The 26,702-nt window shown below is 45.5% G+C and overlaps 1 protein-coding gene across 1 annotated transcript in view; it reads right to left on the bottom strand.

Moving 5' to 3' along the window:
* Window positions 1-26,702, bottom strand: part of CCDC148 (coiled-coil domain containing 148) — a 1,212,845-nt gene that overhangs the window by 946,790 nt on the left and 239,353 nt on the right. Inside the window, exon 3 of the mRNA XM_078681707.1 lies at window positions 2,448-2,569. Within this exon, the coding sequence (XP_078537833.1) occupies window positions 2,448-2,569 (122 nt within the window). The remainder of the gene's footprint in view (window positions 1-2,447; window positions 2,570-26,702) is intronic.

Genomic DNA, 26,702 nt, shown 5'->3' with positions numbered 1-26,702 from the left:
TTATGGAGTGAGGTGCTCCTTGCTTTAAAGAAATGTTTACATTTACTAAAAGGCTTTACATGCATAAACCAAGTCTTCTAAGCTCAGGCTTGCCTGTTAAAAATGGTTATCTCTGCCTTGAAGAGTTGTTAACTGTTGATTGCTGAGTAGGGGAACGTTAATGCTATAAGGATATAGTTACACTGCCTAATGAGATGTTTTATCCGCAGTGGCGTGTTTTTATTCCTGCCATAGGAGTTTCATTCCTGCCTAAGGAAATGGTTAATGAAATGTTTTACCCTCAGTGAAGTGTTTTACTTCTGCTAAACTGATTATCTCTATTGCAGGAAATGTTTTACCTGTAAGCTCCTGATTAATAGGGGGAAGGCCCTGCCTGTTCAGGCATCAGGTAATAGGATGGTGTGTGATGCCTAAAGAAATACTTTATGCCTAATGAAAGGTGTTGACCTCATTTGAGGCAATGTTTACTCCTGCCCAGGGAAGGGTCTCATACCCCTGCTATAACAGAGATCTACTTACACCTGCTCAATGTAGGGATTTCTACTTCCCTGATGGAATGTTGGTGTAGCCCTGATACAGTTAAACCTGCACAAGGGGATGGTTACCTAGATTGCAATATTTTCTCCTAGTTAGTGCTGGCTAATGCAATGGTTAGCTGGGCCCAATGAGAAGTTCTCCCAAAGGGATGCCCAACCTTGTTATATGGAATAATTATTCTCAATGAAATGTTTAATTCCTATTACAGGAGGAGAGTTACGTCCACATACTTTTGTGGCAAATGAAATGTTTCATATTTAAGGAAATGTTTGAACTACACTTAACGAATTGTTTATTCCTACAGCGGGGAGATGTTTCTGTTATGGAACTGTCCCTTTGTTTGCCTGAGGAAATGGATATTGATGCTTAATGCAGTGTTGTTCTTATGACTTTGAGATGTATTCCTTTCAGGTACTGACCAAGAAGCAAGGCGTAGGTCGGGCCTGTGTCCCACTAAAAATGTATTTAACTATTTATTGATCCAATATTGATTGCAAGTCTTGAGACACATGTTTTTTAAATGAATTTATGATTTCCCTGATCCTGCTCTATCTATCTGATTATTTATCTTAATACAAATCACTTGTTTATATACAAGCTCTGGAGTGGAGTCATTTATTGCGTGCCCAGGTTTCTGTCTCAGTGTGAGTGTGTGCTGCATAATTGCTTAACACATGTGCTTTCGGATGCCTACCCGCTCGTGCCATGCTACCCTAGGGGACTGGTGACCCCAGTTCCAACAAAGGGCTACTAATTTTCAAATAAAATAAACTTGAGCTACTAGTACTCTTGGTGTTGTACTAGTGACCATATCACACAAGATTAAATTAGTGGCCACCCCTTACAACTTTGTCAGCAGTCATCACCTCAGTACATGAGGCAAAGTCAGCATCAATAATGTAAAAATAGTCTTTATCAATTTGGAATGGAAAACGTAGTTTTGGACGAAGCCGGAATCAGCTGTGCCTTCACAGCGCCGGCAACAGAACAAATGCATCTTTAGCACGCATTCATCTGCACGCAAGTCGTTACAATGACTTGCTTTAGGGTGGCGCAATGGTGGATTGGTGTTGGAATTAAGGTTTACAACCTTCCCATACTGTTGTGCAGACTGGAGTTGGAATAGAAAATTAAACTATTCCAATATGCAGCGCCCCCCTAAGGCAAGTCGTTAAAATGACTTGCGTGCAGAACAAATGCATGCTCAAGACGCATTCGTTCAAATGACGGAGTTCCTAAGACATGCGTAAAAAACGCATGTGGAATTCCGTCTTACATTAGATGAATACCTCTACATAGTTAATACACAACACGGTTACTATATAACAGCCACAGATGCAATGCCCCAGTCACCAAAGTAGCATGAGTAATAAGTATCCCCAACAACAAATGATTTATCATTCAAATACCAGCTTTAAATAGATTTTTGAAATTCAACTATTTTTCTCCAAAGAACAGCTTATGAGTACTAAAAACACACACATTTTCATCTTGAATACTCGCTTTTCAAATTTGGTACACATACATTAATTGAACTAAGCAAAAGGCGCTCATATTATAGTCTGGGCTGCACAGTGGAGAACTACTTGCAGTTAGCTGGATTGCTTCCAGTAGCTCACAAGCTACTCGTTGGAGAAGCATGCTTTACACTGTCCAACAAACGTACACTGAGATTAGACGTTCAAGTAGGCTGTCCAACTATACCCCAACCAAACTGAAAGAGCTGTGTGGACATTTTAAGAAGAAGTAAAAATAGCATGGATTCATTCAAGTAGCTCCATATATAAAAACCATAAGAAGAACTATGCTAACGCTATACTTCCATTCTAGATGATCACCAATAAAGCAAAGATGGCATTCAATAAAAATATGCAGTCTGTGATCAACAAGAAAAATACCCACATCACTACCTTTAATTGTATATCCGCAGAGGCCAGCTTCTTTGCTTCAGTTACTGCACTTAGCTGTTGATAGTCAACAGGTCTATACTTCCGGCTGTGCAAGCCATTCTTCATATGAACCACCAGTTCATCTATTTTGCATCCAAAGGAGAAAAAATAGTTAATGTACATGGAACATTTCCAATATTAAAATTCATATTACAATTTCATCAACAAGAAGATTGCATTTAATAGCTGAAAGTCTACCTTGTTTTGATCATTATATTTTCCTCTTGTTATATAAAACTTTATAAATAAATAGAGATTTATTTCCAAACAATCTTGCCAAATAGGAAGGGAACACATCTTCTTGGATGTGGTGAAGGAAGAAGCAATACAAGGTAGCATACATAACATCTCCTAGCAGGTGATTTCACTCCAAAATTGAGGCAATGCACAAGCGGAGAGCAGAAGAAGTATTCACCTTAAATTATTCTTAAGAAAAGCTTTCATTAATTTCCTAATCCACAAAAAGTCTCACAATACATTAAAAGGATGGTCAAGGAGGTATGCACCCGACTGCTGGCATCTGTGTGCATTCTCAAGTGGCAGGTTCTATTTCCAACCACTTAAACAAGCATTTGCAATACAACAGGTCTCGCATTTGGGAAAGCTAGAGCTGTTGCTGTTAAAAATGGCAATGTTTTTATTTGTGTTTTTGTATGTAGTTGAGTGATGATATCTGCATAGCGCTATTGCCATTCGTATGACCTCGGGGCGCCGCTGGAGAACAAGAACATGGGAAGTATGTTATGAGGGAGGGGAGACAAGATAAGTATGCCGTTCGGGGGGAAAAGGAACAAGAATGGAATTATATGCTGCTGCAGCTACAACATTTTAAACAGCAAAAAAGCCTGACAGATGGTGCTGGGCACTGGAATGGTCTCTCCAAGTTCGATCCGTTACTGTACAGCTGCTGATTGTTAAATTCAAGTACTAAACTGGCACTAATGAGGTTCATCTTTTCCACAGCCAGTAATTTCTGTCAAAGAGCTCTCCCCACCCCCTGGACCTTTTCTGTGAAAGAAAAAGGAGTGCAAATGGCGTCCCCGTTAAAACGGAAGGGAGTGGCGATCACAGGGAGCTCAGGAGAACAAAAGGGAGCAAGGGGTGGGTGCATGGTGGCAGGGTGACTTTGGCACGGGAGCTGCGGGTGGTTGGCTGTCTGGGGAGGGGTTGGGGTGGGTGCATGGTGACTGGCACAAAAGCTGCGGATGGTTGGGTGTACGGGGAGGGGTTGGGGTGGGTGATTGGTGGCAGGGTGACTAGCACAGGAGCTGCAGTGGTTGGGGTGTCTGGGGAGGGGTTGGGGTGGGTGCATGGTGGCAGGGTGACTGGCACAAAAGCTGCGGATGGTTGGGTTTACGGGGAGGGGTTGGGGTGGGTGATTGGTGGCAGGGTGACTAGCACAGGAGCTGCAGTGGTTGGGTGTCTGGGGAGGGGTTGGGGTGGGTGCATGGTGGCAGGATGACTGTCACAAGAGCTGCGGGTGGTTAAAGGGAGAGGTTGGGGTGGGTGATTGGTGGCAGGGTGACTAGCACAGGAGCTGCAGTGGTTTGGTGTCTGGGTTGGGGTGGGTGCATGGTGGCAAGGTGACTGGCACAGGAGCTGCGGGTGGTTGGGTGTATGGGGAGGGGTTGGGGTGGTGCATGGCAGCAGGGTGACTTTGGCACGGGAGCTGTGGTAGTTGGGTGTCTGCGGAGGGGTTGAGGTGGGTGCATGGTGGAATGGTGACTTTGGGTAGATATAGAAGACTCAAGTACCTCTAATCACAGTCTAACATTCTACAGGAAGCCCCATTATTTTGTCAGGTCATTGCACTGCCAAATGCTGGCGAGTTGGTGCGAACGAAACACCATAAACATACATACCTGTGATGCTTGCGAGACTGAGCCCTCAATAATCCCAGTTTCGAGCCGTAACCGCACTCTGCTCCTCGCACACCAGGCACAAAGTGTAAGCTTTTTAGCTCCAGACTCACCATGCTATGAACACCTGTCAGAGCGAGGGGGGGGGAGGGGCGCCAGTGTTAGCGGCAGCTCCTGGCTAGGGACACCTGGGAAGGGGAGTGTCCTGCTTGTGAGGGCAACTGAGCTGTCCGGGTACACCGGGGGTGAGAATAGAGAGTATCTTGCCTTGCAGGACGGGGTGACGCATGCAAAGTAACATTCTATGCCTCAAAAATCAAAAGCAGGCTGTAAATTACTGTACTGCGGTACCACGAGCAAACTGCAACTTCCGCTGTTGGAGATATTAAGGACCGATTGAGATGTTATGCATATGGCATCAGTCTACAATCACATGTGGCATCACATGCAGGGAAAACCCTTGAACCTGGGATGTTTCATAATATTGTCGAGAGATTGTTTGAAAGAACCATTTCCAACAAATTGCGTCTACTGCGTCTCGCTGATAAGCCCCACCAAAGACTGCCGACTTTAGTGCTGGAGACCAGGGTTCGAGCCTGGGGGTCGCATCCACATCCTGTGGTTCTAGGCAAATCACTTAATCTCCCCGTGCCTGAATGTGTCATGTAAATACGGTGCTCATGTAAAGCGCTCCAATACCTTCGGGTCGAGTTCGCGCTATAGAAATATGCAACAAAAGAAGCGACTTTGATTCTAGAACATTTCGGAATAAGTTTGCCTTTGCTAACACAGACACTCTAGTGCAGTGGTTCCCAAACTTTTGACTCCTGGGGACCCCCATTGAGTCACCACTGGAAGCCGGGGACCCCCAAGGAATTTGTATGAGTTAAATTTCAAATATTAAAACAGTAATTAAAAAAAAATACACGTGTGCACACAAAATGAATACTCAAAGTACTAAGGATTTTGGGGCCAGATGTACGACCATTTCATTTAGCAATTGGCGACACATTGCGAGTGGCAAATTGCGAGTCGCTAAATGAAATGTACAACAGTGTGTTTAACACTGTTTGGGATTCCCAATGGGGTCGCATATTGCGAGGTTCAGTAATATTAATGAGCCTCTGCAATTTGCGAGCCCATTGGGAATGCCAGCCCTCCCAGGTATGATGGCCTGCTGGGCTCAGCAGGCCACCATCAGGCCACCATGTCTGGGACTGCTTTTAAATAAAGCAGTTAATAAAATGCAGCCCGTTTACCATGCATTTAAAAAAAAGAAAATTAAACGTTTTTGTTTCATTTTCTAAGGGCAGGCAGAGGTCCCTGGGACCACTGCCTGCCCTTAAAAAATAAGGTTGCATGCATTTGCAAAGGGAAAGGGTCCCCTGGGGACCCCTTCCCATTTGTGAATGCATTACCATCTACTTGAAGTAGGTGGTAATTGAGAGTGTTTTGCGACCGCAAAACATTTGTACCTGGTTTTGAGACTCGCTATTTGGAAGGGAATGCCCAAATTGCGACTCGGGAAATAGGCAATGTACATGGCCCAATAGGTTTTTGCATGCGCAAACGGGTTCACAAACCCGTTTGCGCATAAAAAAACGGATCGTACATCTGGCCCTTAGTATTTTACATTGAAGAAATAGCCCTCTGCCACATGTATTTCATTTGTTTTATAGCATCTCTCATACCATTGTAGGATGTCAGAGCACTTTACATCACACGCATATAGAGACATTGAACCATACATGTAAATCAGTGTGTATATAAAATGTTTAAAGAGTGCTTGGTCTGAAAAACTCAGGATTCAGAACATAACACAGTGGCTAGCACTGACTTTAACATTAAAAATGTATTTCCACCCAAATAAATCTTTTTAGCAGCATCAGGATAATGAATAACTGGGGAAAAACATAAGTTACTAACTGGTACCATGCAGTTTGCAAGTAGCTCTTTGATGACAGTTTATAGGTCCCTGTGCTACATTACGATTGTCACTTATGAAGTGCACAGTAACGAAAGAATCTCTGTGACAAAAGCAGTAACCACGAACCTATGCACATAAAATACTGCTTTTTAAAATGCATGTTACACGTTCTTTGCAGTAGGCACATTGACCCTCTGTGCTACATTAGTTAAGTCAAAGCTGCCACTGAACAACACTCTCCTCACACTCCAGCAGGTACATTAATCACTGGCATTATCTTGACACTTTTATTGTTGCTGGGAAGCTGCTAATTATACAAGAAACTTTTCTGTGCTTTTAAAACAAACTGTTGCCTACGGACCCCCTGGGAATGTGTCACGGACCCCTGGGGGTCCGCGGACCCCAGTTTGGGAAACACTGCTCTAGTGGGATAACGTAAATGAATCGCCTCTTTAAAGTTAACTAATAACGAATTTGGCCTGTGTCTGTTACAAATGTGAGTCTCTCAAGGGCTGTGAAAGGCAGATTGACAGAAGAAACATGTTTTCGACTCTCCGCTACGGGGTACTGTATCATTAAGGTTTATTGGTATTATTGGTTTATTTATTTATTTATTTATTTGTTAAGCTTATAAGGCGCGCAGCTACCCAAAAAGGGTTTCCCTGGTTAATTAACTAATAGACACCATTTCAAGATAAGTCACTAAAACATGGTGTTATTAATGAATTTATTAATTTCCAAAATATTAAGTTAATTCACCCATGCATGAATCTAAGTTGCAGACTGGCAGCAATTCCCTCAAGCAATAATATTTAAAAAAATATATAGTGCTTGCGGTCCCGAAAATGAAAGCGGACCGCGCTCCCTTAGTGCGTGCGGATGGTAGCTGACAGTAGAACAAGTGGCTCGCACGTCACGCCTGTGTGGTTACAATCATAGCTCCTCTCACGGCCCATTGGTGTCGATTACACGCTTGGTGCGCGTAATAGACACCAATAGGCCAATTGCGTGCAGTCTTTTACAATAAGACGCATGCAAAGGCCAATGGGGGAGCTGAAAAGGAAACACACATGCACAAGCGTGTGCGATTCCTAGGGCAGCTCACAATCCCCGTTTTTTTATTACAATAGCTCACGCGACTTGCGTGAGCTCTGCTACGCAGTGCACCGCAGGTCACGAGACCCAAAAATCTTCCATCCGGTTTCTTGAATAATGTAACATAAAAAGGCCAACGACATCTCCACTACCATATACACAGTTTTTATTCGTGTTAAGAAGCAATACGTTTAAATCATGTGATTACTGAGAAAATGTATTTCACAGCTGCATTCCTCTGTTAAGTTACACTGGTGCCTTGCCTCTTGTACAAAATGAATGGACTGTCTCAGAGTAACAACAATTTAAACACATGACAGAAAGAGATTCAAAAAAATAAAGACTCTAAACTGCTTAGTCACTTAATGTGGAACAACAGTTAATAATCACAAGGCTTGCCTCACTTTCCCTTTTCTCTGCAACTGATGTTCTCAAAATGCAAAGTTCCACCTTTCAGCGTGGCGCCATCGCCAACTTGCAGTTCTCTCAACATTGAAGCCTGATGTCACAATCCACAAAACATGGAGAAAGGCAGAGAATAGTAGATTTAGGATAGGGACCATGGCTTTCTAAATTTTGGTTACTAATATGAGCAACTATACTACTATCTAGTTTAAAAACATTTTTTTAACTAGATTACTTAGATAAGGTTATTCTGTATTTAAGGAAACAGAGAACGTCTTCTGCCTTTATTTTTTTGTCATCAGTAATTGATGCAAAAGTGCCTTTGACCATTTATATGAGCTGCTATGCTTCCATAATGAACAAATATTTCTGGGAATTTCATAACAGCTAAAGTAACCGCTCTATGAAAACTGACCAATCCTATCTCGTCTCCATTTCTGCCTTGCTTGCAGAAGCTGGACAAAGTGCTTGGACTCTGGCAAGTAAACTAGAGTTGACAATTGCCTGTATGTGCTGAAACATGTTGACCACCTAACTATCAGAGACAGCTATCTGTTGAAACTGTCTTTCTGCACTGTTATTAATTTGGGTCGCGGTAGACAGGAATAAAGATTGGATCTACCACAGTTCAATTTTAATCTCACATTCACTGTTGCACTGCATTTATTTCCCATACACTTTCGTTTTTGGCTCACATCTGTTTGAGTAGATAGATTGTCCTATATAGTGATAAAAACATCCTTGGGCTCCTCCACCAATATGGTGGAGCTGTAGCCCTTGTAGTTACTAGGCTGACAATCAAAGGAGACCCAGATGATGAAGCATGTCACCTGGCTTGGTGAGTGATGGGAATCCGAAAAAGTATTGAATATTTTTTCAGGATATTGATATGCCGTCGTAGCCTGGCCCGGAAGAACAACACAAGGCTCTCTATGTTTGTATATACTCTGGGATATTGTTGTGTGTACAGTTAGCTCGCGCGTATTATCCCGGTAGGTCTTTAAACTTTGCCTCTGACCCTACCAAAAATGTTGTTGTGTTAAGTAAACTAGAGTCCCTGAGAACCATTCAAAGAATCTTTTGCTCCTGCAATAAACCATTGTTAGAAAAGAAAAATAGCACAGTGTGCACTCAACACAGAAAAGGACCTTTTCACAGCAGGGTGTAGACTAGCTAACATGTACTGGGAGCCAGGAAGCAATTGCTGTCTTGGCAGAAAGAAACAAATGGCTTGGGCTTTTATATGATTAATTATTTGCCACAATACGTTAGAGGATGTCATTGTTTTCTGATTTATTTTTTTAAGACTATAATTTCTCCCAATAAAATTTAGAGCAATAATATTAACACATGACAAAATAATGCTATCTACTGATAACACGACCAGCACTTGCAAAAACCTCATTCGCCATCTACTAGAGGGTTTGTAGAAGATTCTAATATGTCTGAGAAATTCTGGAAATCCCCACTGCAGTACAGTGACACGCTCAACATACTCATCAGTAGAAGACCGCTCAGGTCTTTGTGGCACAGCACAAGACCACCGATGTTACAACAACATTGATTTTGACAGCAGCAATTGAAACCGCATAGGTGTGTGAATTTTAACAATACAAGGCTTCCATAGCATTTGATAAATACCACATCAAGAATGCCTAAATTGAGTGTTCATTAACAACCTTAACTTCAGAAATCCACCCTCTCTCTTGATCACTACCTACCTGGAGAAAATAAATCCTCTTGATGATTCCCCACTAGAATAAGAACTTGTCTATTTGTTCAATCATCACCAAAACCACTAATGGGCCGATTCCGATCTGGGTCGGAAAGCTCTCCAACCGAGCCGGATTCGGAGTGTTTTCCGACCGAGCCAGACTCCTGCAGTCCGACCGAGCGAGTACAATTCAACCCCATGCTGCCGGACTCAGTTCGGTCGGACTCCCATAGAAGTCAATGGGAGCCGGTCGTACAACGTGTACTTGGGCTCCCTTTACTGAATGGGTACGTCTCGCACAAGGGCCCCCCCTACAGTGGGTACACGTCGGTGACATCCCCACCATACATGCCTGTGTTGGGGACACCCTTGGGTCTCCCCCTGTGTCTGAGTCGTAAGGCTGCAGGTGACGGGGGTCCGACGCAGACCCCCAAAGGCAGCTTCCCGGATGTTTTGCGAGCCGGAAACCTAGGCTCAATCTGGCTGTCTGACGTGTGCATCGCACTGGCTCGGTCAGAAATCGCCTCCATTGCATGGCATGTTTTGCTTACGCACGAGGCGTACGGAAGGGTGCGGACCCGGAAACGATTCGGTCGGCAATTTTACGTTTCTCGCATCGTACTTGCTCGTTCGTACAGCTGTACGAGTTGGGCGGAGAACACGCTTACGGCTCGTACGTTTTCCGGCCGGATCGTATTAGGAGCCATTCCGAGCGAGATCGGAATCGGCCCCTCAATGGTGAAATTACATTTTTTTATTTTCTAACCAATGCCAATTGTTGTTAAGATATTTTGAAAAACCACTGCAAAAGTACAGACTGGGACAGAAAACGATTTTCAATTATCCCATTCATCCACTCCACATCCACCAGCTACCTCTAGACACACCAATCCTCCTCACTATAAACTTCAAGAACTTATCTGTTATATATTTAAGATTCAGCAAAACCACTTAATTGAGGAATTTTTTATTTTTTTTACAAATTAAATTTTTTATTAAGATATTTTGCAATACACCCTGAAAAGGAATTATTCAAAAGAAAACAATTCTTTTCAATCAGCTCACACATCCATTCCACATCCACAAACTTCCCAAACATATAAGAAAACACAAGCACAACTGCATAATAACCTCAGATAGTCAAGCTACTACTTAGCTGATTTTGGGTTTATTGTCTCTTTGGGAAGTAATAGTAATTGTAGATTAGCAGTGGGTTTTCCTAAGGCTCCATTTGTAGAAACAGTTGTGTTCTAAGACTTGAGGTCAACTAAAAGTGACCTTTCCACATTCAGTTCATATTAGATTAAAGATGTTGTGTGATTCCTCTAGAAAACCTTTCTACTAGCAATGATGTCTATAGAGTGGTAAGCTTTGAGTTTGTGCCTCTGGAACCATGGCTCCAGGTCAAGAGATTTTCTCACCACTTTTGTGGAAAATATGAATGCATTTAAAGTCATATTCTAATACTCAGGCTTTCTTGGAAGATGACTAACAAAGGCCGTAAAAGTTAGCTTTCACAGTGGTCTTTCCACACAGGGCATTTTGTGAAAAGTAAAAAGAAAACAAAAAAACTGCCATAATAAACGTGCAACAAACACATGTTATGGCAAGTTTCATGTCTCTCTCTTTCTTTTTGTCTAACCCTCTCTCTCGCGCTCTCGCTCAAAAAGATCTTCAGGTCGGACATTGACATCTGGTCAAGACGGGATAAGGCATTGTGAGTTTTTCAACATAAGTCAGAAGAACTGGAAGAAAGATAGCGCTGGAGGAAAAGTTAGCTTGATGTGTTGTCACCATCTTAAAGAGGGAAATACACACAATCAGTGAGAGGTAATCATCTTCAGTTTTCAGCATGTTTAACCTAAAGGGAGTCAAGGTTTGATCTAAACAGATCAGTGAATCCCTGCTCAGGTAGTAGTTGTGCCTTGTCGCTATTAATTCCATATCAGCAAAAAACATCCACCTTCAGTATTTTTAGAATCTTCATGCTGGGATCACTAAACAAAACAATATTTATCCATCGGATGTATGGAAAGTTGCTTTAAAATGTTCCTGAGGGATCCTTTTGGTCTCTGGTGACTATATGCCTCCATATTTATGACAATGGCCAGTAAAGTGATTTAAACAGTACGATCGTCTTTTTCAAGAGACTGGAAATGTCTTTGTCTTTCAAAAGAATGGTACCTTTTGGGGACTAAAAGTACTTTTATTGTTTTTTGGCAATAGTAAAACACGACAGGGACCCCCACCTACAAAGGATGTCATGCTTCACGACAGGGGCTGTTGACAGAGGCTGTTCCTCACCTGCATCAAAACTTGTGGATTCTTCACATAAGCTCCTATGCCAGGTGTGGGATTTACCTAGTCTTAACTGGCTTTCACTGGTGTACCAGAGTTGACTACATACATATATATTTGGGGGTGAGGGGGATTAACAAATATTTAACATATGTTCTCAGAATGACAACATTATCAAAAACCTAACAAACCTTTTGGGCATGTAGAAAGATTGCCACAATTCCTTACTCGATGTAGTTGTTATCCTAAGCCCCAATGAGAAGAGCAGTTGAAGCCTAGAACAAGGTACGTAAACACAGATGTTGTCGACAAAGGTGTTTGGAGTGCGAGTGATGCCGGCCCATCCTGTAAAGGAGGTGGGCATTGACAGCTTGCATGCACAATTAAAGAGTCTGGAATGGACTTAGGGTCCACATTGTGGTCAATAGGTAGCAACATGAACACCATGGAACTTGTGGCCCAACAGTCTCTGGTGGTAGACGAAGGAGGACAGTGGGTAAATAATCCAAGAGGGGCGCAACAATTTCTGTTTTTGCAATATGTATGGAGTATTAATGATGCTTTGTGACAGAATATCTCAGTAAACATACTAGAAGAGCAAAGCATAATTTTTTCCACCTAGCTGTACAGAGGAAGTAAAGACTGACTGAGGTGAATGGTGGAGAACCAACTGTGGGGGATATAATGGTGACCTAGAGAGAGATGAAGAAAAGGGATGTGTGACATTACAACGCATGCTTTTACATCGCATGCTTTTACAACGCTGTTTTTACAACGCATACCATTACAACGAATAGTGCTTTTAGGCGCTGGATAGTGAATTGTTTAATTTACTATTCCAACTCCAGTCCCCGTGGATAGTAGGGAAGGTGTTGGATAGTACATTAAACACATTCACCATCCTAGAACGCCCCCCAGCGCAATTCGTTGTAATGGTTTGCGTTGTAAAAGTTGCGTCGTAAAGGCACTGCGTGGTAAAAGTTGCGTTGTAAAGGATGTTTCCCGAAGAAAAGCACTCCCAGAGTTAAGGAAGGACTTGGTAAAATTGGGTCTATGCCTTTTCTCTTGTATCCCACTCACCTGAAAATGCACTGGTAGGGAAAAACATTTTAGAGTCATGCTCATCCTTATAGTATTACTTCTCCACATGTGGGGCAGACACAGGACAATGATGAAGATGGTACTGCAGACTTTTAAGTCTGTAATTGCAACCTCAGCCACTCAAAAACATATGCATGTCATGTGGGATCAAAAGAAGATACATCGGGGGCGTTGCTAGCAGCCGAGCATGGCGGCAGCGTGAAGAGGGAGCTCCCCACGGCATAACGGCCTTAGGCTCAATCCGATGAATTAATCCGACACCCACCCGCCCGAAGTGACGGAACTGGCTCCGGGATCCAGGCGGCATCCCTCGGTCCGACTCTGCAGAGCAACGTAAGCCGGACGCTCCGCCATCCCGCACTGGCGTCATTGGGCCTGTGGCTGCGCAAAAGCACCGACCTAGCGTACCTGCTGTACCCCGGCGGAAGTGGAACCTGGCCGGCCTGACCTTGGTGGCTACTGCTGCCCCCCCCCGGCGGGAACGAGACGGAAGACGATCCGCCGCGAGAGGTGAAGGTAGAGGCCCCTGAGGACCCAACGGGACGGAAATAGGCGGAGGCGGCGGCCGGAGGCAACGAGACTTCGACGAACACCCGAGGAGGCAGCAGACTCTGGACGAGGGGCGTCGCCTCAGATTACCGCTGCACGCCATATTGGAGAGGCAGCGGCTTTGGCGCGAATACCTTGGGAGAGGAGCCGGCACTCCAGGGGTGCAAGACGTCCCCTCGATACGGCAACGGACGCCGGGACCACACACGAGGCTGTCGGCAATCCCAGTAAGTGCCCTGGCCCATTCTACTCCGACCTGACGCACATGATAAAATGCATGGGGAGCCATTAAAAGGGCTGACCACACTCAGGGACAGAATAACGGGGAGGAACCCGGTAGACAACGCTCTGGTCGGGCCCCGGGCTGGATCCCACCAATTTCCCTGTAAGAGGCCCTCCCACTGAGCTGGCGGTGGCGCTGAACCGGCACTGAATTGATCCAAATGACACAGTGGATGGCGCACAAGGCTCGTTGCCACTAAAATCGCCAAGCAACGGAGCGCGTCGACGCGTGGCAGACGCGGGTGGACTGCATTGCAAGCCGATAACTCCCCTACACAATCAAACGGCCGGCTGCCCTGAATCGCTCCACACAGGTGATTTATACTGGGAACCGATGCAGGCACGCAGACAGCAGACATCAGACTCAAAAGTGTGGGGTCCTCCCGGGGTCTGAAGTGCGGCGAAGCGAAGGCTGATTCGCAGACCCCCCTGATCCACATCTGAGGTGCACAGCCCATCGCCGAGCGGGAGCCGCGGTGTTGCCCGGTGTGCGGTGCGAGATCGGCGCGCCTCGAATCATGGCGGGCAAAGGAACCAGGAGTGCTTCGACACAGGCCAAGCTAGATAAATTTGCCTATAGCCAACACGGACACTCCCAGGTCAGTGGGAGACATTCCACAGGCGCTGCTCCAGAACCGGAGGGTACCAAGAGGGTGACTTTGGAGGACATTATGAAGACCCTCTCAGAGGTGAAGACGACAGTAGGTTCTATCTCCTCCGAGGTTACTCTGCTGCGAGCGGACTTTCAGAAAATGACCGAAAGGGTATCCAAGGTTGAAGTGGTTACAAAATCACTAATAGAGGACACTTCGGAACTGCAAATAGCAATGGAACGCATGGAGAAAGTCACCAAGCTGCTGCAAGACAAGCTGGATGACCAAGAAGGACGTTCCCGAAGAAACAACATACGCATCCTTGGCCTACCGGAAACAGAAAGGAAACGAGCAATGGACCTATATATCGAGGACCTCATAAAGAATAAACTACAACCTAAAGGCCTGTCTCACTTCTTCTCCGTCGAAAGGGCGCACAGGGTGCCTGGCGGAACACCCAAACCAGGAGCGGCGCCGCGGCCTGTACTGGCCAGACTTTTTAACTTTAGAGACAGGGATGCAGTCCTGCAAGCGGCGAGAGTTTCACCACCTGTCAAGCTTCAAAACTCGACATTAGCCTTCTTTCCGGATTACACAGCGGAAGTGGCCAGACGCCGGAAATCATTTACTGAAGTAAAGAAGGTGCTCCGAGACAAAGGCCTGCAGTACTCGATGTTATTCCCTGCCAAACTAAGGATTGTGGCCGATGGCAAGGCATGGTTTTCTGACAAGCCAGAAGTGGCACGGGACTGGCTTGACGGCTGGAGACAGGTGGACCACCGAAGGCGTCCACACAGAGATCGGACAAACCAGCGGAACGACGAGCACACAGTTGTGCCGACCAGTCCTCCTGCAACCAGGGAAGACAATGCAGAGATTGAATCTGACTTGGAACGGGACCCGCTTGCCTCGGGGCTGCCGGCCCTATTGTAGGAATAGATTGCCTCTGAGGCGGAGCGGGGGCAGCATGAGGGAGCCTGGAGCTGGTGAAGCTGAGTAGGGTGGGCGATAGCCGGTGCCTGTAGGGGACTCACCAACCCCACGAGCAAGTAAGATAGTTGGGCATGGGACGAAGCGCTCTGCCAAGTTGGGGACACGGGCGGGGAGAAGGTCCGTGGGGCAGGGAAGCAGGGTGGGGGGATGGAGGGGGAGTTATGTTGTTAATGTTATTGTCAATAGTCATCACTCATGTTCTGCGATACACGAACACGCCAATTACCAATCTCTTCAGGAACACAAACACATGGCACCGTATCTGCAAAGAGATCGGCGACCGATCACCTGCAACAAGGCTAATACGAACCAATGGCCCGACGGCTGAGCGTTGCACCAGTTGAGGACACCCCTCCCATGACTGTAGTACCCCCTCTGCGCATGCTTACTTGGAACGTTAGAGGTTTAGGGGATAAAATTAAGCGGGGTCTGGTTTTGCAGGCCATTACACGCCAGGGACCTGATCTAGTGCTACTCCAAGAAACGCACCTCACCGGGACAACATGTAAGGCGCTTGATAGGCGAGGGTATGTGATGGCAACGCATGCTGCCTTCACGACAGGCTCCAGAGGGACTGGGATGCTAGTAAAAAAGACATCACCTTTTCTGGTGGAAAGCTGCAAGGCGGATGATCAGGGTCGTTTTGCCGCAGTACATGGCCGCTGGGAAGGGAGGCCTCTTAATGTGGTCTCCGTATACATTCCCCCGGCACTACACTCTGTGGCACTACCGGCACTTGGTAAATTCCTCCTCGACCTCCCAGAGGTTAACACGGTCATTGGGGGGGATTTCAATGCTATAGCGGACCCCGCGCTAGACACCTTCCCCATAAGAGAGCGCCCCAGAGGGAATGCCACGCTTCCTGGTTTTCTGGACGCAATGGGCCTCCTGGACGTTTGGCGACAACTGAACCCAGGGGCGACCCAGTACACATTCTACTCCGCTGTACATAGTAGCCTTTCCCGAATAGATTATTTTTTGTTTCTAGGGATGGGATTGGGCTCAGTGGATAAGATAGATATCCTGCCTAGAGGCATTTCTGACCACTCACCAGTGTCTCTATCGCACACTACCAGAGAGAGGAAATGCGCGAGAATCTACCCTGTCTACCCGAACTATTTGAAGATCCCTAAGATCAGGAAGAAACTCAAATTGGTAACCACACAATACTTTCAAGAAAACACTGGGTCGGTATCCTCGCCCTCGGTCCTGTGGGAAGCTTATAAAGCGGTCCTTCGAGGTGCTGCTGTAGCAGCAATAACGGGGCACAAACGGGACTCCCGGCGAGAACTCACTGAATTGGAATTGGCGCTCCACAGCGCAAACACTACTCACATGTCCGATCCCACCCCGGAGACATTACACTTGCTACAACTACGTCAGCAACAATATCAGGCACACCTTAAAACGACAGTTCAGGGCAGCATCGCAGGAACAGCACATAGACTATATGATGTAGGTGACAAGGCAGGGAAAATGCTGGCGTGGCTGGATAGGAGAGGAGGCAGTAACAGAGGTATTCCGAGACTTTACACGCATGACGGACAGTTGTAGACACACCCTGAACACATAGTGCGCACCCTGGCGCGCCACTTTCAAGAGATATACACCCTGGAACAGGTCATCACTGCACAGGCGGTGGCGACTTCACTAGAAAACATTAACATTCCCAAACTCACACAGGAGGCTCAGCTAGAGCTGGAGACTGACCTGACGGAAGATGAAATTCAATTGGCCATACAGGCATTGCAATCTGGCAAGGCACTGGGCCCCAACGGGCTACCAGTGGAATGGTACAAAGCGATGGCTTCGGCACTGAGCAAGCCACTGCTAGACATGTACGTGGACAGCCTGCAAAAGGGGGAACTCCCACTCGACCAACGTACAGCCACGATAGTGGCCATACCAAAACCGAATAAGCCACCGACCACGTGTACCTCATACCGCCCGATATCCCTGCTTAACGTAGAAGCCAAAATACTGGCGAAACTCCTGGCCAGCCGTCTAACATAACACCTACACACATTGATACACCCGGATCAGTCAGGCTTTATGCCCCACAGGAGTACCGCGCTAAATCTCAGAAGGGTACATGGGGTGCTGGCGCGTGCACACCTCCTTTCCGAACAGGCGGTGATCCTCTCACTTGATGCCAAAATGGCATTCGATCTAGTAGAATGGGAATATCTATTTACAGTACTTGCACGTATGGGCTTTGGACCGAAATATATAGCATGGGTGCGACTACTATATACCTCCCCGGTGGCACAAGTAGTAGCAAATGGCCACATTTCACCAGCGTTCCTACTGGGACGGGGGACCAGACAGGGGTGCCCGTTGTCACCTCTGCTCTTTGCCTTGGTGTTGGAACCACTGGCGATCCTGATTAGGACGACGCCACTGATTCGTGGTATTGCAGTATACAAGGAGAGACAACGACATTGTGCATCAGAGGATCGTCTTAGAGACGAATGATAGTGTGCTTAAGTGTTAATTTTAAGAATGCAATTAACGTACATTATTATGCTCATTACTTCTAATGTTTTACTGATACGTAACTGCGCACACAACGAAACTGAACTTTGAATACAGTATTGTGTATGTCACTTATGCCTACATGTTAATAAAGTAAAAAAAAAAAAAAGAAGATACATCAAAGCCCAGATTCTGAAAACTGTCACGGAATGCAGCCCAGCTTTCAATGAGACTGCGCTGCGTTGCATGACAGGGAGAGGGCAGGAGAGCGCTATATTCACAGAGATATATATCACTCTCTCTAGCGCTGTTGCTGATTTCGGCTGCTGTGCGCCAGGCCCACACCTTAGTGCCATAGTGCTAGGGTGCATGCCTGAGTCTACCATTGGTTTTGTACAGGATGGGTGTCCTTCCTGTACAAAATAATATGCTTTTCCCAATTTGTATGTGTGCTGCACAGTGCAGTCCACATGCAAAGTTGGAAAATAAAGGAGAAATGAAAACATTTCACCTTTTAACACCTGCTTTGCAGCGGCGTTAATTTTTGGCCGAAACCCTGTCTACTAATGTTAGTGGGAACGCCAATGTACCACCCATGTTATGCCCACTGGACACAAAGTAATGTAAAGCAGCGTGTGCGCTGCTTTGTGTTACTTTTCTATACAAACCAACGCTAATAGCAATTAGTGTTGGTTTGTTAATAGCCAAATAGGTTTAGTTTTGGGTTAGCTTTTCAAAAGTAAAGCTAACCCAACACTAAACCTTTGTGAATCTGGGCTAAATAGGAAGATATTTTTACACCGTTATACAGTGTGATGGATATCTTTTCCTTCAGGTTTTCAGTGGTCTCCCACAACCCCATTTACTTCCATCTCTTCTCTTTCACTGCTTTTTTCATTTTCCTTTCCCCATATCTTCTCTTTCACTCTCTTTTTACACTTACATGTAGTTTCATGATGATTAGTTTTAGGAAGGAGAATAACCATAACACTGTAGTGGCGGGTAAATAATGGTGTTCAATACATAGTTGGAAGCTGGTGTATTAAGTGAGTTAACTGGTTTAATAATATTTACATCCCTTTTGCTGTTATTTTAATAAAAATAATTTAAACCTAAAAAGATTCAGTTGGTAGCTCATCTGAAGAGTGAGCCCTGAACTGCTGGTATCTATCCCAGCAACTAACAAGACATAAATCACCCACTGAGCCAAGGTAGGAGTGAAACATGAGCAATATACTTCTGAAAAGATATTAGCAATCACGAAGATCCTGCAAGTCTGAAATCTATCATTTTGTCCTCATAAATCGCACTAAACACAGATGGCCATTCCAAGGAAACATGGGATATCAACTGCGCTATATTGACACTTAATTTTCCTAGCAACAATGAAAGTTACACCTTTTGGCTTCAACATCCTGTAGTCCACATCCAAGGCCCTTACTTAAGAAACTTCCCTACACGGAATTAGGCAGCATTATGAGGCCAATGTAGTGGACAACAGCTTCTTTGCTAGAAATTTTAATACCGATTAGACATCTCATAATGTGGAGTAATAGGGCTGTGTAGGAACTGAGAACCGAATGCTTCTGAGCAGTCTACACACTAAAGGATGTTCTGAAACAGGACAGTTGGCAAATAGTGGCTGATCAACATGCTGACCTGAACAAACGTATTATATTGTAAATCAGACAATTCTCCGGCAGTTCAGAATGAAAATTTAGAATATCACGTTCATACCTGCGAAATAGGAACTCTATTCCAGACATCAAGATGACATTATTTTCCATGTAAAACTCTATAGGTTCTTTTGGTCCATGCCTGGCTTATGCAGAATGAAGCTCATTCTGAAAGGCCTGGAACTTTCCACCACCTTCTGAGATTTCCCAATCCTTCAGAGACATCTGCCCTGAAAACACCAACAAATGCAGAGGTCCATGGGGATTTATTCCAAAGGGAGCACATTTGTAAGAAAGATTGGCGACACACTGGATGTTCCACAAGAACGGAAACGACACTTCAGCCTTCAACAACTGTGTTACAAGAGTCAATTCCATCCAGTGCCTCCATTTTTACGTCTCGCCTGGCGTTAGCAGTGAGCATGCGCTGCTTTCGCCATGGCCAGGGACTTTTGAAATCGATACGAATTCCAGGCGTGCCTCGCGGTGGGACAGAAGATGTGCACGCGGGGACAGGATGCTTTACTGGTGGCGTGATACTACTTTTTTTTTTTCGCCGATAGTAAAGCCAGTCCCCGCATGTAAATCTTCTGTCCGCCCTGTAAAGAGCCGTTCACGTTGCATGATGGTCCGCACTTGTTTTCTCAGGGACGTGACCGCGTGCCAGCTCATTGGCTGCGTCACCATCTTCTTCATGTCTTCCCTCAGCTTCCTGGCCGTCTTGCTTGGCTTGAAGGAACACAAGTAGAGCGAGCAGTCAGTCACACTCACTGCGGGCTGCTGCATGCTGCAAAACCTAAACGCTTCACATATAGCCCACGCGTCTCATGCAATGCCCTTAGGAATAATGTGAAGTTTAGTGCGCAAGCCCGCTGGCCCCTGTTCAAATGGGTGAGCTCTTTTATTTACAGAGGAAATGGAGAGAGTCCGCAGGAGCTCTCAGGACAGAGTTGATGTGTAGCTAGGCAATAGATTGCTTTCACAGCTGGTATAGGAGGATTGTATCCAAGGAATGAGCGCTACAGCAACCGGAGGGTGTGACTCAGCAGACATTGTGCAACCGCACAACAGACAGTCACGAACAAGGAAGCCTGCAGAAGTTTACAGAACAAGACAGCGGGAGCACTCTGGGGCGAAATAATGGTGCTGTCGGGTCGTGAAAACTTGAGGCTTCACAACAATGTGAGAGCGTCAGTGTGATGAGGACGGGGCGTCCTAGGATGCTTGTTTCCGGTCCAGGGAGGACCTGGCTTGGCAGTTCGGGCTGGACTGCTCCCATGAGGCACAGGGTCAAGAATAATTTGCATATGGCCAGTTCTAAACTGGGGTGGCATGGTGGATTTAACCCAGATCTCTTTACTGGGGATGAATGTTTTATTTGTTCTGCATTCCGTCCATCAATTGTGTGTCTTCTGCATAGCACACAGCATGGCGGCTGCTTGAGGAGGCCCCACGCATTTCTTTTTTCTGCACTATACACCTCAGAGCTGAAGGGAACCAGTCTGCCGCTGTCACCACTGCGAACCCACTGGACATATCTGCTGCATGGCTAATCTTTTAAGGTTTCAAAGGCGAGACCTATTGGCACTTATACAACTTTGGAGAACCAGGGAAGTGATCATCACTCGCTTCTCCTTGCGCGTCACGCCCCAATGCCCGAGCGCGACGAGTCACCAGTACCCCTATATTTTGTACCGGTATCCCCTCTTTGTCACCCCCTCTCAATACCCAAGGTCCCCGGCCGGCACCCATCCAGCCATACCCCAAGGACACACTATTGCAAAGCCCGCACGTACAAGCCTACCCTGCAGAAATGCAACATACCCTTCACACAGAATGTGCACAAGGGACATCTTACACATTAGTAAATTAAGACTGTGCCTCAATTCCCCTGGTGTGATCCTAAACATTTTCACACACAAGAGGGGAGAGGGTCTATATCTAATTCAACCACCCCGAACCCCCTAAATGACTCTGGTACACACAAAAGAGGGGTGCAGAATAACGAGGCATAAACAAAACATAATTACAAACAAAGGTCACAAGTGTCAGACATTGGCACATTCATGAGTGTTGAAAAACTGCCCTCACTCACACACAATGTGTGTGACATGCTTCATCATCGGGTCTGCTACAACGCCCGGGTGTAGCCACACTCCGGGCAGAGCATAGGGAGGGGGAACGAAAAAAAACTGACTACAGCAGTAAAGGAGGGGTACTAGGGTGTCCTAATATCCTTCGCTAGTACCACCATCCAGTCCTTTTTAACCCTGACCTTGGAACCTACTAATAAAATTGATATTGGGTATCCAGGAGCCAGTTTTAATCACTCTCTACTGCATTTTTTTGTTTTTCACTGTACTCAGTCTTGATCTGTTGGTTTCTGTTTGTGATAACTGTTGTCACTTTCAGTTGTCTGTTACATGTTGTCCTTGTGTATATACAAAAAAATGTTTTCGTTCCCCCTCCCTGTAATCCTAAACATTCCTTTTCCAGGTACGACTGAGTAAGAATGGATTCTTTCACCTAATGTATGCGTGTCATTAATTTGAGAGCCTTACCCATGCTGTCACCACAGTTCCATTTGTTAATTGGCTTTTATTTTGTACAAAAATGAAGCAGCACTTTCACAGAAGAAAATTAAAAGCAAATACCTGTACCGATCCGAGGCAAGAGGAAAACCGAGTTTATTTCCATTAGCCAGCAATGTAAGACACTCATGCCCGGCCATATGTGCCAACCCACGAGTGCCCGGCCCTGCTGAACCCCAACCTCCTCACCAAACCGGATTGTATCGATGAACAGAAAAGACAGGCAAGGAGCTGGACGAGCGCTGGTCCCCATTTGCTCAACAAGCATTCAAAATGCAATAGGTATTGCCTTTCATTGTGGTAAATAAATAAATAATACCCTATTTTTGACTAGACGTATATCATAACAGATAGCTCAAATAAATAAGAGTCAAGATTCGAGGTAGTGGGAGTTTTGCAGGTTTAATACAGCATAAGGACAGGAACAGGACAACCTGCATAGGAATAGGATGACAGGGCCCAGCAGCTGCTGGGGCTGGATCTGGGATGAGCGCGCTGACTTTTAATAAAAATACATGAGCATATATACATAACGTGAACACATAGCATTACATTGCAGTAGGCGTAGCAGTGGGTGGAGCAGAGGCATGACGCGTAGCAGTCGCGAAAGATAAGGGTAAAAGTAGGTGTAACTGGGCGTATACATAGACATGTGATGCAAACGTAACAGAATATGTCATGAATGGGCGGAAACATTGGAGGGGGCTACCTAAGGAGCCGGGACCTCTAATCTGATAGTGCGCGCAAACTGGCAATGACGTATCACTAGGAGAAGCTGGGGGCTATGAACTCTGTGCTAGGAGCAGAGACTAAAGTCTGGAGGGTCGGAGCGACATGTACCTAAACAGTATCTAGTATCTGATGTTTAGAGAACATGTTGATATAAACCAGAAGTCAAGAGGGGAAAGGCTAACTCGATTCTAAGACTGGACTATGCATTTATTCTACATGTAGTGCGTGATGAAGAATATTAAATGACCATTAAATACAGTATTTCTCCTAACATGGGGCCGAATAGGCTAGACAATGACGGAAACTATTGATGCAGTTCAGTAGCTTGGGAATGCAGAGAAGGAGGACTAAACTGATAGCTGGAATCATAACATAGTCTTGGCAGACTCAGAGGCAGAGCCAAGCTGCACCGGGCACTGCGAGGCAGGAAGTAAGTGAAGGGTCGAGGATACAGGTGGGGGCTGTATCGCTCCTCAGCGAGGCTTCAGGAGACAGGAGCTGAATCTGGTGTCCGGGCCCTGTTGAGGCCTAGAAACGGGGACTTTATAATGAAATAACGTGCACACTGAGAAACGTGGCAACATAACTTTACATAGGCCTGATACTCATATTACTCATGAGGACTGGGAAATGACATACCAGAGGTGGACACAACTATAATTGCGTCTTGAATCGGACATGGGGAATAACATATGCATATTGGTCATGCACACATAACATATGATGGATGACACGTAGGGACACAGAACATGACAAAATTTACTTTTCCACATTCCCTCCTTGTCACTACGTTTCCATCAGGAAACATCAATATTCATGATACCATCTATCATTTCATACAGTACCATTTGTTCATCTCGAATTGTCTTGGAACGAGATTTAGAACGGGGCTTGGGACTAGGAATACAAGAGGTAGCACACATGCCGCAAATCGCAGGGCCACATTGTATACAGAGGCAGCAGCTGAATATGATCGCTACTGCGATACCTAGAAAGGACAAGACTTTCCATCCCCATGCGGAAATTATATTCCAGAACCAACCGGACCATGTCCAGGTGCCTGGATCTTGGTGTAACAGATGGGCAATTTTATGAAGTCTGGTTATAGCTGAATAAACAGACGGCGCGTTATTTGGAATGAAAATGCAGCAACTGGATCCGATGAGTCTACAGGCCCCGCCCCTATCGGCCAGTATGACGTCAAGGACGAGACGATTCTGGAGCACAACAATTCTCATAAAGGATTGCTCTTCGGTTAAGTTACCTAGAGCGGAGGCAGTCTCATCTACTACAGCTTCAAGGGTTCTTGTTAACCTACGGATCAGCTTACTATTTACAACTGTACCTAAATAAGGGAAAACACCTTTATCAATATCAATGAATTGCTCTGCAGCAGTTTCAGTATAGTCGACAATCGGGAGATTTCTCTTGTGTCTAGTATGTACTAGGTAGGAATTCCTATGGTAGTCAGGTGGGGCTAGAAAAACAGGTGGCAGTAGGAAGGCAATGTAACAGGTTCCCTCCCAATCGAGGGGCAGACGAACATATGCAGTTTGACCACAAACAAAATAAGAATGACGTGAAGCTTTAAAAATAGATTTCCCACTGTCACTATACTTGACAATAGTAGTACAATCACTATGTCCTACATGTACAGAACCATAATTACGAACACATAATTCGCCTTTGACTGGTAACACTGAAATAGCAGGTGAGTCTGGAGTAGTATCAGACTGAACATTCAGGACCATAAAATTCGACGAATAGTTACCTAAATTGTACACTTCATTTTCTAGATCTAAACCTGTTCTGTGGGGGGGACCATGCTTGTCTGGGAAACATGTGCTGTTAAGAAAAGACATATCTGTTGAGGATGACGTTAACGTGGACCATGCTCCACACGAACCATTATGGGAAAAAGGATAAGGAAAGAGTGGCAGAACTCCCTTTGACGTCTGGAAAGGGGGGAGTCGACCACACACCCAACAATTAGTGGCATTGCTGGTCTGGTGTGAATAATGCAACATGCGGATAAAAGTATTGTTACGCATAGCGAGGCGGTATGAGTATTCATGAGGAGGCAGATCACTAAACGTGTGCTCTACTGTAGCATTAGCAGACTTATTTACATGTGAAACTGGGGAATACAGGAAAAATGCATAACTGATGCAGGAAATCATAATGCTGAGAAATAATATGAAACTTAGAAAAAACGATACATCGGATTGAGTTTTGACTGACTCTCTCACTATGAGGGTCTATTTTATACATGTCAGAAACAGTCTAACCGTTTCACCTAGGGGAGGACTTAGACAATCAAACTGGCTGACTTATTTTACTAGACCGTAGCTTTTGCTTATACTCCTGCTGCGGAGTTTTCTCTAACAGGGGAGGGGTTGTGTCAATGTCATTTGCGGGACAGTCCTTAGGAACAATATTCTGGCAATCCTTTGAATCCTGGGAAATGTTCTTTAAGGCCGGCTTTAATCCGTAGAATTTCTTGACGTGCGAAAGGTGTACCCAGCCGCGGCGTCCTTCCAATTTCACGGCTGTACGGGTGGTGAGGAGGACCTGACGGGGCTCCTTCCAACGTGGCTCCAGCGGACTTGATCTGTCGAAGTTACGGACCATCACCATGGATCCTGGAACGATTTCATGCGGTGCCACCTCGGTATTGTCTGGAAATGCGGCGGCAACCTGTGAACGACATGAGTTGAGGGCAGACATCAAGGAAGCTAGGTAATCTGTCAGCATATTACATGAAACATCAGTAATACTTCGGGGTCTAGGAGTACCCCACATGTTAGGGGGGCGGCCGAAAACGACCTCATACGGAGACAGACCTGATCTGGAATGTGCGACCATGCGCATGTAAAATAAAGCGACTGGCAGAGCTACTAGCCAGTCCACACCTTTCTCTTTACATATTTTGGCAATTCGGATTTTCAGAGTCTGATTATGTCTCTCGACCAGACCAGCTGCTTCAGGATGGCGTACACAATGAAACTTCCACTGGTACCCTAACAAAAGGGAAACGTGCTTCATTAACTCTGAGGAGAATGGCTGACCGTTATCAGAATATACGACTCTAGGGAGTCCATATCGAGGGAAGAATTCACGAACCAACTGCTTGGCAGTGGTCGCGGCTGTGTAATCTGGGACTGGATATGCTTCTGTCCATCTGGACAAAGCGCATACAACTACAAGAACATACTTGAAACCTCGACATCGCTCCATCTGAATATAATCCATCTGGAGGACCTCAAAAGGGTGGTCAGGAGGCTGGAATCCCCCTTGTTCCACCGGGACACTTTTACCTGGATTAAACTGACAACATATCATACAGGTACGGACTTTCTGCTTGGCTGCAGCTCGTAAATGCTTGTTGAACCAAATGTTCTGGATACTGTCTAACATTGCTTTTTCTCCTAAATGTGCTGGACTATGTGCGGTATTAATGATAACTTGAACCATAGAGTCGGGGAGAAACCATGTGGTTCTTCCCTTCGTCACCCATCCCTGATCTGTCTGGACCCCTCCTTGTTCAGACCATGTCTTGATTTCATCGGGAGTAGCATGTAACTGGATATCTATGACATCCTGGGTGGGGTCCTTAACTGTCATGCATGTAATCGGATCTGGAGTATGTGTCTGTGTCGGATTAACTTGAATGTCTGGAGTCTGTGCTGTAAGCTTGGCTGTGCGATCTGCTAGATCATTACCTTGGGAAATAATGTCAGTAACTTTCGTATGTGCTTTGCATTTCATAATAGCAATGGATGTCGGTAAATGTATTGCATCTAACAGAGCTTGGATAAGGAAACCATGCTGAATTTTGGTTCCATGAGAAGTCATGAAACCTCTCTCCTGCCAGAGCACTCCAAAGTCGTGAACGACTCCAAATGCGTAGCGTGAATCTGTGTAAA

This window comes from Lissotriton helveticus, chromosome 3_1 (genome assembly GCF_964261635.1).
Source record: "Lissotriton helveticus chromosome 3_1, aLisHel1.1, whole genome shotgun sequence".
Classification (NCBI taxonomy): Eukaryota; Metazoa; Chordata; class Amphibia; order Caudata; family Salamandridae; genus Lissotriton; species Lissotriton helveticus.
This window is presented reverse-complemented; position numbering and strand designations above follow the sequence as displayed.